General features: G+C 43.6%; 1 protein-coding gene across 1 annotated transcript; it reads left to right on the plus strand.

Moving 5' to 3' along the window:
* The first annotated feature begins 1,162 nt into the window (after nucleotides 1–1,162).
* Nucleotides 1,163–9,067, plus strand: LOC120052952 (zinc finger protein 34-like). Its single transcript, XM_039000194.1, has 3 exons — nucleotides 1,163–1,580; nucleotides 6,776–6,906; nucleotides 7,617–9,067. The coding sequence occupies exons 1-3, from the start codon at nucleotides 1,322–1,324 to the stop codon at nucleotides 8,814–8,816; spliced, it is 1,590 nt and encodes a 529-aa protein (XP_038856122.1). The 5' UTR covers nucleotides 1,163–1,321; the 3' UTR covers nucleotides 8,817–9,067.
* The last annotated feature ends 6,208 nt before the right edge of the window (nucleotides 9,068–15,275 follow it).

Below are 15,275 nucleotides of genomic sequence, written 5' to 3' on the forward strand. Positions count from 1 at the left end.
GTACAGCAAAGAATTTTCTGTATAATCCTTGTTTGCAGTCTCCAGTCCATGAAGATCTGCTTATATCCGGTGTTACTGGTTGGAGAGACTGGACCTCTGAGGGTTCCCCGTTTCAGGAGCCGTCACTCTTCCTTCCCCAGTCGGAACCAGGACCCAACCACGGGGGACAGAGACTCCACAACCACTACATAGAACACAACCAGTGGACAGGTGGACTGAACAACCTCAGTCCTGGTGGTCATCAGCGAGACGGAGCCTCCAGTCAGGGATCCAGTCTGCAGCCCAGACCCTTCTCTTCACAGTCTCAGTGCAGGGCCTGGGGCTGATAGAGATAGACCCTCCTGTTCCTATGATACAAACACCACAGTGTCCATGATGAACAATGCAGGTCTTCCTGGGCTTCAGCCTTCACAGAGAGTGGTGGGAGAACACCCTGGTGGTAGTCTGTCTTCTCCTTCAGGGTCTTGTCTAATGCCTGGTGAATGGGTTCATAGAAAGCCTGGACCTGGGTCTAGCCTTCCTCAGTTACCCCACAAATACAGACAGGGTTAGGATGGACATTCGCCACAAGAGGTACCTAGCCTATAACACAGCGCGTAATCCCATCAACACCCAAACAATGGCTCAAGGAGGGAGGTCAGGCGACGTCCTCTGCTGTCATTTGGTCACATGGGAGGCAGAGTATTAGGACGGACGCAGACAAGCCGGCTCATGAGAACACGCACCAGACTGTTCACAACAAGGAGAGGCCCATCAAGTGCAAACTATTTTAAAAGAACTTCTCCTACCTGACTAGCCTTATCAGACATAGGAGTGTCCACCAAGGGGAGAAATCGTAGTGGTGTGGCTTGATATGTATGCAGGGTGTCTTGGTAAGAGGGCAATTAATACCCCGCATTAACCTTGTGAACTTAGGCTAGAACAAGGACAGTTTAATATTTACCTTACTGAGGTGATTGATTGGAATAAAGTCATTATTTTGTACTCTATTCTTGTTAACACACTGTCCTTTCTAAACAAGTCTACTCTCAGCTTGAAATATAGTGATCATGAATAGGAGACTAATAAGCAGTCCCCGTTTTCATTTAACCACACCCTTTGAGCTATGACGTCAGCGAATAAGATCCTTGCTCTTCAGTGTAAACGGAAGTAAACAGTGACCAAGCACAAGTTCCACGTTAGCGTTTTTTATTTAGAAGTTTATTAAACACTGGTACTCATTTAACTGCACAGCATCCTATACTTACCTTGTTTAGTGTTTAATTCGCTTTAGAGACAGGACTTGATAGGTGTTCCAGGTAAGGCTAGCTAGCTGCTAACAATGGCTAACTGTATGGGTTTTCACACTCAAATAGCCTCCGTCATGGAGGTGCTAGCGAATGCAGCAGTGACAGAGCTCTGTAAACTCGTAGATGACGACTATGCAGTGCTTCGTTTGGAAATAACTCAAAGCCAGAAAGAAAACAGGGCATTGCGCAGGAAACTACAGCTACTGGAACTGAAGGTGTCACGGGAGCGCGTCTTCGCCAGTCGTCCCAGAAGTGTCAAGATCGTCGACCGATACAGAGGAATAGAAAGAGGTACATTTTGCAAAAGGCAGAGGCTGCGTGGCTTTCATATACAGTGAGTGTACAAAACACTAACGACCCTCTCATCAGAACAGTTTCAATTTGTCGGTGCATGGACTTTACAAGGTGTCGAAAGGGTTCCGCAGGGATGCTGGCCCATGTTGACTCCAATGCTCCCCAAACGTGTTTGGGTGGTGGTTCAAACATGTAAAATCCTGCAGCGTCGCAGGTCTTGACGCAAACCGGTGCGCCTGGCACCTACTACCATACCCTGTTCAAATGCACTTAAATATGTCGTCTTGCCCATTCAACCTCTGAATGGCTCACACACACAATCCATGTCACAACGCTTAAAAATCATTCTTCTCCTACACTGATTGAAGTGGATTTAATAAGTGACATCAGTAAGGGATCATAGCTTTCACCTGGTCAGTCTATCATAGACAGAGCAGGTGTTCTTAATGTTTTGTACACTCAGTGTATATTTATATTAAAAACCAAAGTCTAATGGTTTTACCCAAAAATGAAGGACTCATTAGCCTATTCTGTTTTTGTCATGGAGGGCTCATTGCTTCAAAACAATGTTTAAAAAAGAAATGCTGCTCATTGAATGTCATACTTTGAGCTGTACCAAAAAGTGCTATTGGCATGACATGAAAAATGTATGCCATATGCTGCATTTGTTATAGGCCTAATGTTTAAGTATTTGTTGGTGACACCATAGAATTAGGAATTATAATACTTTTTAATAGGATCTCTATGGGTGACACTTTATCTCTTTAACCAGCCTGAATTAGATTGAGCAATAAAATACCCACTCGTGGTCTTCTTATATTAAACTCGTTTTTGTCAGTATTAGTGGATCACAATACCACGGAGTAGTTTACAAGGGAGGAACTCCGCCAAACTTTTATTCCATAGGCTGGGATCCGCATTATGCAGCTGTTGCAAGAGCGCATTTTTCACTGGCTGTCCACAGGTCGCATAAACAATGATTGATAGGCAGCTTAGCCTACACTTCTTCAATTCAACCATTATTGGGGTAAAATACACCTATACATTTGTGAACAGCCATCCACAACTACCACAGCAGAGGTGTGAATCACATTGCTATGTAGACATCAATAATAAGCCTAAGTGTTGCCCGTAGGCTACACCACTGCTGTCAAATCAAATCCAATTTAATTTGTCACATGTTTCGTAAACAACATGTGTAGACTAACAGTGAAATGCTTTCTCACGGGCCCTTCCCAACAATGCAGAAAGAAATAATAGAAAAGTCCTAATAAAATACACAATGAGTAACAATAACTTCACTATATACAATGGCTACAAGTACCGAGCCGATGTGCAGGGGTACAAAGTAATTGAGGTAGATATGTACATATAACTAGGAATAACGTGACTAGGCAACAGGATGGATAATAAGGAGTAGCAGCAGGGTATATGAGGAGTCCAAAAAGTTAGTGCAAAAAGGGTCAATGCAGATAGTTTTAAATAGTTAACCAAATAGCTACCCAGATTAACTATTTAGCAATTTTATGGCTTGAGGGTAGAAGCTGTTCAGGGTCCTGTTGGTTCCAGACTAGGTGCATCGTTACCGCTTGCCGTGCGGTAGCCAAGAGAACAGTCGATGACTTGGGTGGCTGGAGTCTTTGACCATTTTTAGGGCCTTCCTGCCTGGTATAGAGTTCCTGGATGGCAGGGAGCTTGGCCCGAGTGATGTATTGGGCCGTACGCACTACCCTCTGTAGTGCCTTGCAGTTGGATACCAAGCTGTAGCCATACCAAGCGGTGATGCAGCCAGTCAAGATGCTGTCAGTCGTGCAGCTGTAGAATCTTTTCAGCCTCCTGAAGGGGAACAGGCGTTGACGTGCACTCTTCACGGCTGTGTTGGTGTGTGTGGACCATGATAGATCCTTAGTGATGTGGACACTGAGGAATGAAGCTCTCGACCTGCTCCACTACAGACCCGTCAAAGTGAATGGGGGCGTGCTCTGCCCTCCATTTCCTGTAGTCCACAATCAGCTCCTTTGTCTTGCTGATGTTGAGGGAGAGGTTGTTGTCCTGGCACCATACTGCCAGGTCTCTGACCTCCCTATAGGCTGTTTCATCATTGTCGGTGATCAGGCCTACCAACATTGTGCTGTCAGCAAACTTGATGATAGTGTTGGAGTCCCTGAGGGGCCCCCGTGTTGAGGGTCAGTGTGGCAGATGTGTTGTGGCCTGCCCTCACCACCTGAGGGTGGCCCGTCAGGAATTCCAGGATCCAGTTGCAGAGGGGAGGTGTTCAGTCCCAGGGTCCTTAGCTTAGTGATGAGCTTGGAGGGCACTATGGTGTTGAACGCTGAGCTTTAGTCAATGAACAACATTCTCACATAGGTTTTCCTCTTGTCCAGATGGGAGAGGGCAGTGTGGAGTGCAATAGAGATTGCGTCATCTGTGTATCTGTCGGGGCAGTATGCAAATTGGAATGGGTCCAGGGTGTCTGGGATGATGGTGTTGAGCCATGACCAGTCTTTCAAAGCATTTCATGGCTACAGATGTAAGTGCTACGGTGCGATAGTCATTTAGACAGGTTACCGGGAGTTCTTGGACACACGGACTAAGGTGGTCTGCTTGAAACATGTAGGTATTACAGACTGGGTCAGGGAGAGTTTGAAAACGTCAGTGAAGACACTTGGCAGCTGGTCAGCGGATGCTCTAAGTACGCGTCCTGGTAATCCATCTGGCTCTGTGGCCTTGTGAAAGTTAACCAGTTAAAAAGGTCTTACCCACATCGGCTACGGAGAGTGTGATCACACAGTTGTCCGGGAACAATTGGTGCTGTCATGCATGGTTCAGTGTTGCGAGCATAGAACACATTTTGCTCGTCTTGTAGGCCTACGTCACTGGGCAGCTTGCGGCAGGGTTTCCCTTTGTAATACGTGATAGTTTGCAAGCCCTGCTACATCCGACGAGCGTCGGAGCCGGCGCAGTAGGATTCGATACTAGTTCTGTATTGATGCTTTGCCTGTTTGATGGCTCGGAGGTCTTAGCGGGATTTCTTATATGCGTCCGGATTATATCAAATCAAATTTTATTAGGTCACATGTGCCGAATACAACAGGTGTAGGTAGACCTTACAGTGAAATGCTTACTTACGAGCCCCTAACCAACAGTGCAGTTTCAAAAAATACGGGTAAGAATAAGACATAAAAATGAGTGTCCCACTCCTTGAAAGCAGCAGCTCTAGCCTTTAGCTCGATGCAGATGTTGCCTGTAATCCATGGCTAATGGTTGGGATATGTGGGGACGACGTTGTCGATGCACTTAAAATCACATTTTATTGGTCACATACACGTGTTTAGCAGATGTTATTGGCCGCGCACGACTCCAACACTATCATCAAGTTTGCTGACAGCACAACGTTGGTAGGCCTGATCACCGATGACGATGAAACAGCCTATAGGGACTGATCGTGGACTACAGGAAATGGAGGGCCGAGCACGCCCCCATTCACATCGACAGGGCTGTAGTGGAGCAGGTCGAGAGCTTCATTCCTGTGTCCACATCACTAAGGATCTATTATGGTCCACACACACCAACACAGTCGTGAACAGGGCTCACATCATCCCAGACTTATTAATGAAGCCGGTGACTGTGGTAAACTCATCAATGACATTTGATGAATCCCAGAACATATTCCAGTCTGTGCTAGCAAAACAGTCCTGTAGCTTAGCATCCGCTTCATCGGACCACTTCCTTATTGAGCGTGTCACTTGTACTCCCTGTTTGAGTTTTTCTTGTAAGCAGGAATCCGGAGGATAGAGTTATGGTCAGATTTTCCAAATGAAGGGCGAGGGAGAGATTTGTATACATTTCTGTGTTGTGGAGTAAAGGTGATCTAGAGTTTTCTCCTTTAGTTGCTCAGGTGACTTGCTGGTAGAAATTGATTTCACTTTCCCTACATTAAAATCACTGGCCACTAGAAGCGCCGCCTCTGGATGAGCATTTTCTTGTTTGCTTATGGCCCTATACAGCTTGTCTTAGCGGTCTTAGTACCAGCTTCGGTTTGTGGTGGTAAATAAACAGCTAGGGAAATATAGATAAACTCTCTTGGTAAATAGTATGGCCTACAGTTTATCATGAGGTATTTTATCTTGAGCGAGCAGAAACTTGAGACTTCCTTATTATTAGAGATTCCACACCAGCTGTTGTTAACACACCCCTCCCCCCTAACCTTACCCGACGCTGCTGTACGGTCTTGACGATGCATAGAAAAACCATACTTGTTCAGCCACGAATCCGAGAAACATAGGATATTACAGTTCTTCAGGTCCCGTTGATAGGATAGTCTTGAACGGAGCTCGTCCAGTTTGTTCTCCAGTGATTATACGTTCGCCAATAGAACGGAGAGTAGTGGCAGATTATTTCTCTCTTAAGCAGTCTTTTCCAAGTCTTGGGGATTAGGGCCTGTTCCGGGGTTAGCAGTATGTCCTGAATTTGGTTGAGCCGCCCAAAAAGGTACATATTGCAGCTCTAAGATCAGCGCAAAAACCACGCAAAAATAGCTGAATTGGTCAGGAGAAAACGGCAGCGCTCCATTGCAGTACTATTCATTGCGGTGCCATTTCCCTTGTCGTCCTTACCTCCAGGGATTTATCCACGTTGTTTGTATAATCTTTGATGCCGACAGAAGTTGCACCATTGGAAGACATACAGTAGCTTGCACTATAGCCTACATAAACTTATTCCTGCACTTTGAAGGATTGCAGGAAAACGGATTTGGTGTGCCATCATAGTGGTCTCTGACTTGTGGTCAGACTCGCTTAGTATTTCGTAAACATCCTTTCTGAATTTAAAAGTAATCCTAGAAGTAATCATCTAGTTTTTCGAAAAGTAACTAATCTGATAATATTTTTGCTGGTAAAGAGTTTTCTTTATCAGTTAAATGTAATCTGTTACTCCCCAACCCTGTCCCCGCATTACTTAGCTATCTTGCACGCAGACACAATCATATTCTAACCAGATTCTTTATTTACTGCATTTCCTATTATTTACTTAATGAAAACAATGTGATACATCAATTAATAAATAGTATATCAAGACGTTATGACAAGTGTTACCTTATATCCTAGCCAATTCTAGACAGTGTCAATAAATATACTGTTGAGCATTGACAGTACCTCACCTTACCACCTCTTTTCCCCCAATCACTCTCTCAGGTGAAGGACATCTCACTAGAGGCCACAGGAGCTTTGTGAAGCCAGCGGGACACAACGCGTGGAGAGATGACCAACCAATCACTGTTGATGAGGGGAGTGGAATCTCAACCCAGCACGTTATCATGATAGAGGTTAGTGTAATAGTGTTGCAGAAAAAATGTGTTACTTTGTAAATCAAATGTGGCCAGTTTATTTTCAGAAAGGCTCTCCTCAGCTATTCACTTGCTTACATGAAACCCAGCACAAAAAGTTTAGGGAATTATTCATATTTTTGCATCACAAAAGAGTTTAGGGTGAAAAAATATCTATAGATTTCTATAGTATGTGCACTGTAGTGGCCATTAGTAAATGGTAGTAAATATGAACTATTTAGATCTTATTTAATAATGAAAAAATGATTAAACTGCCATAAACTCAAACTATTCCTTAGATATTTACCTATTAGAAACAATTTGAATATTAAACTCACAAAAATTACACACACTTACCATAAAATGTGTTAATTGTAATGGTAGCCATTTTGAAGAACCATAAAGAAAAAATGGTGACACACCCACACGTGATATCATTGAAAAGCCCAGAAAGTTCCTGTTGTACCTTTGAGAGGACAAACACAGCGGCATGTATGGTCTTAAATCAAAAAAACAAATACCCATTAGAAAGGACAAAAATGTATTGCTGGATCCCGGGGGATATTTCAGGAAGGATCCCCTCAGCTATTCACTTGCTTACATGCACATCCTGATTTATCTGCCATAGGGGCGCTTGTGAGACTTCCCTACGACATTGTTATCCAATTCTACTCATGTACCGGTAATAACTTCCTCTCTTATTGTGTCAGTCTGCAGATGCAGAGGCTGCAGTTCCTGAAGGATTGTCTCTGGTCAAGCAGGAGAGGTCTGAAGGAGAGGAGGACCGAGGGCACAGCAGGGACATCCAGACTGGAGAAGCAGCTGGAGCGCCCCCTGTAGCCACGGTAGACCATACCATTGCCCCAGCGCAACTCTGGACCCGAAGCAGAATCGCGGAGGTCAGTGGAACGCCGAATGCAGTCCTCAAGTCAGAGACAGACATCAAGACTTTAACTGTAACACAAAGGCTGTTACACACAGGATCTGACCACAGATCAGACCCAGAGAGACTGGGGCTGGGGCCACTGGGCTGTCCTCCTGCTCCTGGCTCAGAGTATTTACCGGTATTTCAACATAGCCAAAGGACAGTTCATTCCCATGGAGATGGTGACACGTTAGCCACTGGCGGTGATGCTCTGTCTTGTTCTTACACTACAGAGATGGACCCTGGAAACATGCCCTTGGGTTTAGAGACACAGACTGATCTGTCTAGACGGGACTGGAACCAGTACAGTAGTAGTGTATACTCTGAAGGGCGCCTAGATGAGAAAGGGGAGGGTCTGGTCATAGATGAAGTGACTACAAAAGTGGAGGGTGACGTTCCTCCCACATGGAATGCAGATAATCACCTAGGAGATGGACACTCACAGGGCAGAGATTTCTTAAATTACAGGGAAAGGTTAGAGACAAATCCAAATGGCTCTACCCATTCTCCTTTACACGCGTTCAGGGATCGCGACCCAGTGTCCACGTCGATGGGGCCTTCCGATTCACACGGCCGCTTCCTTTTCTACAGGGCAAGAGCCCAGGCTCAGGGAGGGGGAGAAACATCAGGCAGTAGTAAGGGTAAACGGTTCCTCTGCATGTTCTGTAACAAAGGCTTCAGCTGCACCCAGAAGGTAGAGATCCACCAGAGGTTCCACACGGGGGAGAAACCCTTCAGTTGTACCCAGTGTCACATGCACTTTGCCCAGGCTGGTGACCTGAAGAGGCACCAGAGGATCCACACAGGGGAGAAACCCTATAGCTGCCCCCAGTGTGAGAAGAGGTTCTCTCGCCAGGACCACCTGAAGATGCACCTGAAGGTCCACACGGGAGAGAAGCCGTTCGCCTGTACGCACTGCGGGAAAAGGTTCTCAGAGAGGAGCTACCTCAGGATACACCAGGAGAAAAACCATTCCACTCTATAACATAGAAAGTAACCATTCCACTCGATAATTTCTGACGTTTAGCTCAAACTCTGCATTAAAGACAAAGATGCATTTTCATTGTTGTCTGCAGATAGATTTCAGTGTTGAATATTCCAGGGTAGAATATTGCATACAGACATTGTGTGATAGAGACAGCATATTTACACAGCGTACAAAACATTAGGAACACCTGCTCTTTCCATAACAGACTGACCAGGTGAATCCAGGTGAAAACTATGATCCCTTATTGATGTCACTTGCTAGATCCCCTTCAATCAGAGTAGATGAAGGGGAGGAGACAGGGTAATTAATGATTTTCAAGTCTTGAGACAATTGAGACATGGATTGTGTGCCACTGCCATTCAGAGGGTGAATGGGCAAGACAAAAGATTTAAGTGCCTTTGAACGGGGTATGGTAGTAGGTGCCAAGCGCACTGTTTTGTGTCAAGAACTGCAACGCTGCTGGGTTATTCACACTCAACAGTTTCCAATGTCTATCAAGAATTATCCACCACCCAAAGGACATCTAGTCAACTTGATACAACTGTGGGAAGCATTGAAGTCAACATAGGCCAGCATCCCTGTGGAATGCTTTCGACATCTTGGAGAGTCCAAAAGGGGGTGCAACTCAATATTAGGAAGGTGTTCCTAATGTTTTGGACACTCAGTGTATGTTAATGTCATTATTTGGCAACAGTTACATCACACGTATCTGATTCAATTAAAATGAGTTTGTCAATGACATGTTTGTTCTACATTGTATACAGTGAGCTCCAAAAGTATGGGGACAGTGACACATTTTGTGTTGGTCTGGCTCTGTAATCCAGCACTTTGGATTTGAAATGATACAATGTCTGAGGTTTAAGTGCAGACTGTCACCTTTAATTTGAGGGTATTTTCATCCATACCGAGGGAAAGGTTTAGAAATTACAGCACTTTTTGTACATAGCCCTCCCATTTTATGGGACCAACGTATTGGTACAAATTCACTTAGTTAAAGTCGGAAGTTTACATACACTTAGGTTGGAGTCATTAAAACATTTTTTTCAACCACTCCACACATTTCTTGTTAACTATAGTTTTAGCAAGTAGGTAGGACATCTACTTTGTGCATGACAAGTAATTTTTCCAACAATTGTTTACAGACAGATTATTTCACCTATAATTCACTGTATCACAATTCTAGTGGGTCAGAAGTTTACATACACTAAGTTGACTGTGCCTTTTAACAGCTTGGAAAATTCCAGAAAATTATGTCATGGCTTTAGAAGCTTCTGATAGGCTAATTGACGTCAATTGGAGGTGTATCTGTGGATGCACCTTCAAACTCAGTACCTCATTGCTTGACATCATGGGAAAATCAAAAGAAATCAGCCAAGACCTCAGAATAAAAATTGTTGACCTCCACAAGTCTGGTTCATCCTTGGGAGCAATTTCCAAATGCCTGAAGGTACCACGTTCATCTGTACAAACAATAGTACACAAGTATAAACACCATGGGACCACGCAGCCGTCATACCGCTCAGGAAGGAGACTCGTTCTGTCTCCTAGAGATGAACGTACTTTGGTGCGAAAAGTGCTAATCAATCCCAGAACAACAGCAAAAGACCTTGTGAAGATGCTGGAGGAAACCGGTACAAAAGTATCTGTATCCACAGTAAAACGAGTCCTATGTCAACATAACCTGAAAGGCCGCTCAGCAAGGAAGAAGCCACGGCTCCAAAACCGCCATAAAAATCCAGACTACGGTTTGCAACTGCACATGGGGACAAAGATAATATTTTTGGGAGAAATGTCCTCTGGTCTGATGAAACAAAAATAGAACTGTTTGGCCATAATGACCATCGTTATGTTTGGAGGAAAAAGGGGGAGGCTTGCAAGCCGAAGAACACCATCCCAACCGTGAAGCACGGGGGTGGCAGCATCATGTTGTGGGGGTGCTTTTCTGCAGGAGGGACTGGTGCACTTCACAAAATAGATGACATCATGAGACAATTATGTGGATATATTGAAGCAACATCTCAAGACATCAGTCAGGAAGTTAAAGCTTGGTCGCAAATGGGTCTTCCAAATGGACAATGACCCCAAGCATACTTCCAAAGTTGTGGCAAAATGGCTTAAGGACAACAAAGTCAAGGTATTGGAGTGACCATCACAAAGCCCCGACTTCAATCCCACAGGATAATTTGTGGGCAGAACTGAAAAAGCATGTTTCCAGCAAGGAGGCACACAAACCTGACTCGGTTACACCAGCTATGTCAGGAGGAATGGGACAAAATTCACCCAACTTATTGTGGGAAGCTTGTGGAAGGCTACCCAAAACGTTTGACCCAAGTTAAACAATTTAAAGGCAATGCTACCAAATACTAATTGAGTGTATGTAAACTTCTGACCCACTGGGAATGTGATGAAATAAATAAAAGATTTCTCCACTATTATTCTGACATTTTACATTATTAAAATAAAGTGGTGAAACGTTTTTTAATTTTTTATTTCACCTTTTATTTAACCAGGTCGGCTAGTTGAGAACAAGTTCTCATTTACAACTGCGACCTGGCAAAGATAAAGAAAAGCAGTGCGACACAACACAGAGTTACACATGGAATAAACAAACATACAGTCAATAACACAATAGAGGGAAAAAAAGTCTATATACAGTGTGCAAATGAGGTAAGTAAATAGGCCATAGTGGTGAAATAATTACAATTTAGCAATTAAACACTGGAGTGATAGATGTGCAAAAAATGAATATGCAAGTAGAGATACTGGGGTGCAAAGGAGCAAAAAAATAATAACAGTATGGGGATGAGGTAGTTGGATGGGCTATTTACAGATAGGCTATGTGCAGTGATCTGTGAGCTGCTCTGACATCTGGTGCTTAAAGTTAGTGAGGGAGATATGGGTCTCCAGCTTCAGTGACATTTGCAATTCGTTCCAGTCATTGGCAGCAGAGAACTGGAAGGAATGGCGTTCAAAGGCGGAGTTGGCATTGGGGGTGACCAGTGAAATATACCTGCTGAAGCGCGTGCTACGGGTGGGTGCTGCTATGGTGACCAGTGAGCTGAGATAAGGCAGGGTTTTTACCTAGCAAAGACTTATAGATGACCTGGAGCCATTGGGTTTGGCGACGAATATGAAGCGAGGACCAGCCAACGAGAGCATACAGGTCGCAGTGATGGGTAGTATATGGGGCTTTGGTGACAAAACGGATTGCACTGTGATAGACTGCATCCAATTTGCTGAGTAGAGTGTTGGAGGCTATTTTGTAAATGACATCGCCGAAGTCAAGAATCGTCAGGATTGTCAGTTTTACGAGGGCATGTTTGGCAGCATGAGTGAAGAATGCTTTGTTGCGAAATAGGAAGCAGATTCTAGATTTAATTTTGGATTGGAGATGCTTAATGTGAGTCTGGAAGGAGAGTTTACAGTCTAACCAGACACCTAGGTATTTGTAGTTATCCACATATTCTAGGTCAGAACCGTCCAGAGTTGTGATGCTGGACGGGCGGGCGCAGGCAGCAATCGGTTGAAGAGCATGCATTTAGTTTTACTTGCATTTAAGAGCAGTTGGAATGCCCCGGAAGGAGAGTTGTATGGCATTGAAGCTCGTCTGGAGGTTAGTTAGCACAGTGTCCAAAGATGGGACAGATGTATACAGAATGGTGTTGTTTGCGTAGAGGTGGATCAGAGAATCACCAGCAGCAAGAGCGACACCATTGATGTATACAGAGAAGAGTCGGCCCGAGAATTGAACCCTGTGGCATCCCCATAGAGACTGCCAGAAGTCAACAGGCCCTCCGATTTGACACACTGAACTCTGTCTGAGAAGTAGTTGGTGAACCAGGCGAGGCAGTCATTTGAGAAACCAAGGCTGTTGAGTCTGCCGATAAGAATGTGGTGATTGACAGAGTCGAAAGCCTTGGCCAGGTCGATGAATACAGCTGCACAGTATTGTCTCTTATCAATGACGGTTATGATATCGTTTAGGACCTTGAGCGTGGCTGAGGTGCACCCATGACCAGCTCGGAAATTGCATAGCGGAGAAGGTACGGTAAGGTACGGTGGGATTCGAAATGGTCGGTGATCTGTTTGTTAACTTGCCTTTCGAAGACCTTAGAAAGGCATGGTAGGATAGATATAGGTCTGTAGCAGTTTGGGTCTAGAGTGTCTCCTCCTTAGAAGAGGGGGATGACCGCGGCAGCTTTCCAATCTTTGGGGATCTCAGACGATACGAAAGAAAGGTTGAACAGGCTAGTAATAGGGGTTGCAACAATTTTGGCTGATAATTTTAGAAAGAGAGGGTCCAGATTGTCTAGCCCTGCTGATTTGTAAAGGTCCAGATTTTGCCGCTTTTTCAGAACATCAGCTATCTGGATTTGGGTGAAGGAGAAATGTGGGAGGCTTGGGCAAGTTGCTGTGGGGGGTGCAGGGCTGTTGACTTTACAGTGTCCCAAAACTTTTTGGAGTTTGTGCTGCAGGATGCAAATTTCTGTTTGAAAAAGCTAGCCTTCACTTTCCTAACTGCCTGTGTATATTGGTTCCTAACTTCCCTGAAAAGTTGCATATCACGGGGGCTATTTGATGCTAATGCTGTACGCCACAATTTCTGACTTCAACTGAATGTGTATTAAAGTAGTCAAAAGTGTAGTATTTGGTCCCATATTCCTAGCGTGCAATGATTACTTTAAGCTTGTGACTCTACAAACATGTTGGATGCATTTGCTGTTTGTTTGGGTTCTGTTTCAGATTATTTTCTGCCCAATAGAAATGATTGGTAAATAATGTATTGTGTAATTTGAGTCACCTTTTATTGTAAATAAGAATAGAATATGTTCTTAACACTTCAATATTCATGTGGATGCTACCATGATTACGGATAATCCTGAATGATTCGTGAATAATGATGAGTGAGAGTTATATGCACAAATATCATAACCCCCCTAAAATGCTCACCTTCCCTGTTATTGTAATGGTGAGAGGTTAGCATGTCTTGGGGGTATATGTAACTTGTAACTTTCCCACTCATCATTATTCACAATTCATTCAGGACTATCTGTAATCATGGTAGCATCCACATTAAATTTAGAAGCGTTTAGAAACATTCTATTGTTATTTACAATAAAAGTGACTCCAAAATGACGCAATACATTATTTACCATTAATTTCTACTGGGCACGATATAATCTGAAACACAACCAAAACAAACAGCAAATGCAAGCAGCAAAGAAACCCTACCCTCTCCTCTCTAGGCACTTGTGGAGAGCTGAAACAACTTGATAGGTGTACGGCTGTAAGCAATAGGGTGAATGCACTTTGAAGTAAATCTCAGCTCTGTTAAAGTACACTCAAGAAAAACATGAACAGATCTCAAAGTGATTCAGCAGTATCATTAAATCGGGTTAACATGCCCCACCAACATTAGACAATTATACTGAAAGGCCTTATATTGCTGAAATAAATACATCTAATCAATGATGAGAATACTCTGATTAACCGATATGTGACATAGACATTGTGGCGTAGCAGGAAGATTGGCGTACCGTGAATCAAGAGGTTGTGATTTGAAATTCAAGGTGAGGACTGTTTAATTATTATTAATGTATTTAGAATTTTAAAAATTTCACCTTTATTTACCCAGGTAGGCCAGTTGAGAACAAGTTCTCATTTACAACTGTGACCTGGCCAAGATAAAGCAAAGCAGTGCGACAACAACAGAGTTACACATGGGATAAACAAACGTACAGCCAATAACACAATATAAAAATCTGTATACAGTGTGTGCAAATGAAGTAAGGAGGTAAGGCAATAAATAGGCTAATAGTGGCGAAGTAATTACAATTTGGCAATTTACACTGGAGTGATATGTGCAGATGGGATGTGCAAGTAGAAAAATGGGTGTGCAAAATAGCAGAAAAACAAAAACAAATATGGGGATGGGGTTGGGTTGTAATATGGGGATAGGGTTTGGGAATAGTCCAGCTGGCTGGAATATGGTTGGAGCTGGGTTTGTCATAAGCATTTAGGAAAAACTTAGCCACAGATGGATAGGAGAAACGAGTATCATTGACTTCACCATCTATTGTTATGGCCAATGCTTTGGTATATTCCGTAAATTGGAGAGGCGTTTTTCTACGCTGTAATGGACACGGTACAACTTTTGGTAGGCAAAGGTATAGCAAAGCCAAGTCCCATGCTCATGGTTTTCACAGGGGAATTGAAATTATAGGCTACAATGACTTTGCTCATGATGCACTCCGCAAATGATATGGAAGACCACCACGCATCGGACACAAAACACCAATACAAATTAAACAGCACAACAAAATAGATATGAAAATTCAAGGAACTTGTTTATCACACAGTTATACCATTTATAAAATGGTCAGTTTTTTTGTTGTTGTACAGACTAGCTAAAAAAATAAGTGGAACTTGACAAATTAGCCAATGGATTGATTATTT

The sequence above is a fragment of the Salvelinus namaycush genome, chromosome 8 (genome assembly GCF_016432855.1).
Source record: "Salvelinus namaycush isolate Seneca chromosome 8, SaNama_1.0, whole genome shotgun sequence".
Taxonomy (NCBI): Eukaryota; Metazoa; Chordata; class Actinopteri; order Salmoniformes; family Salmonidae; genus Salvelinus; species Salvelinus namaycush.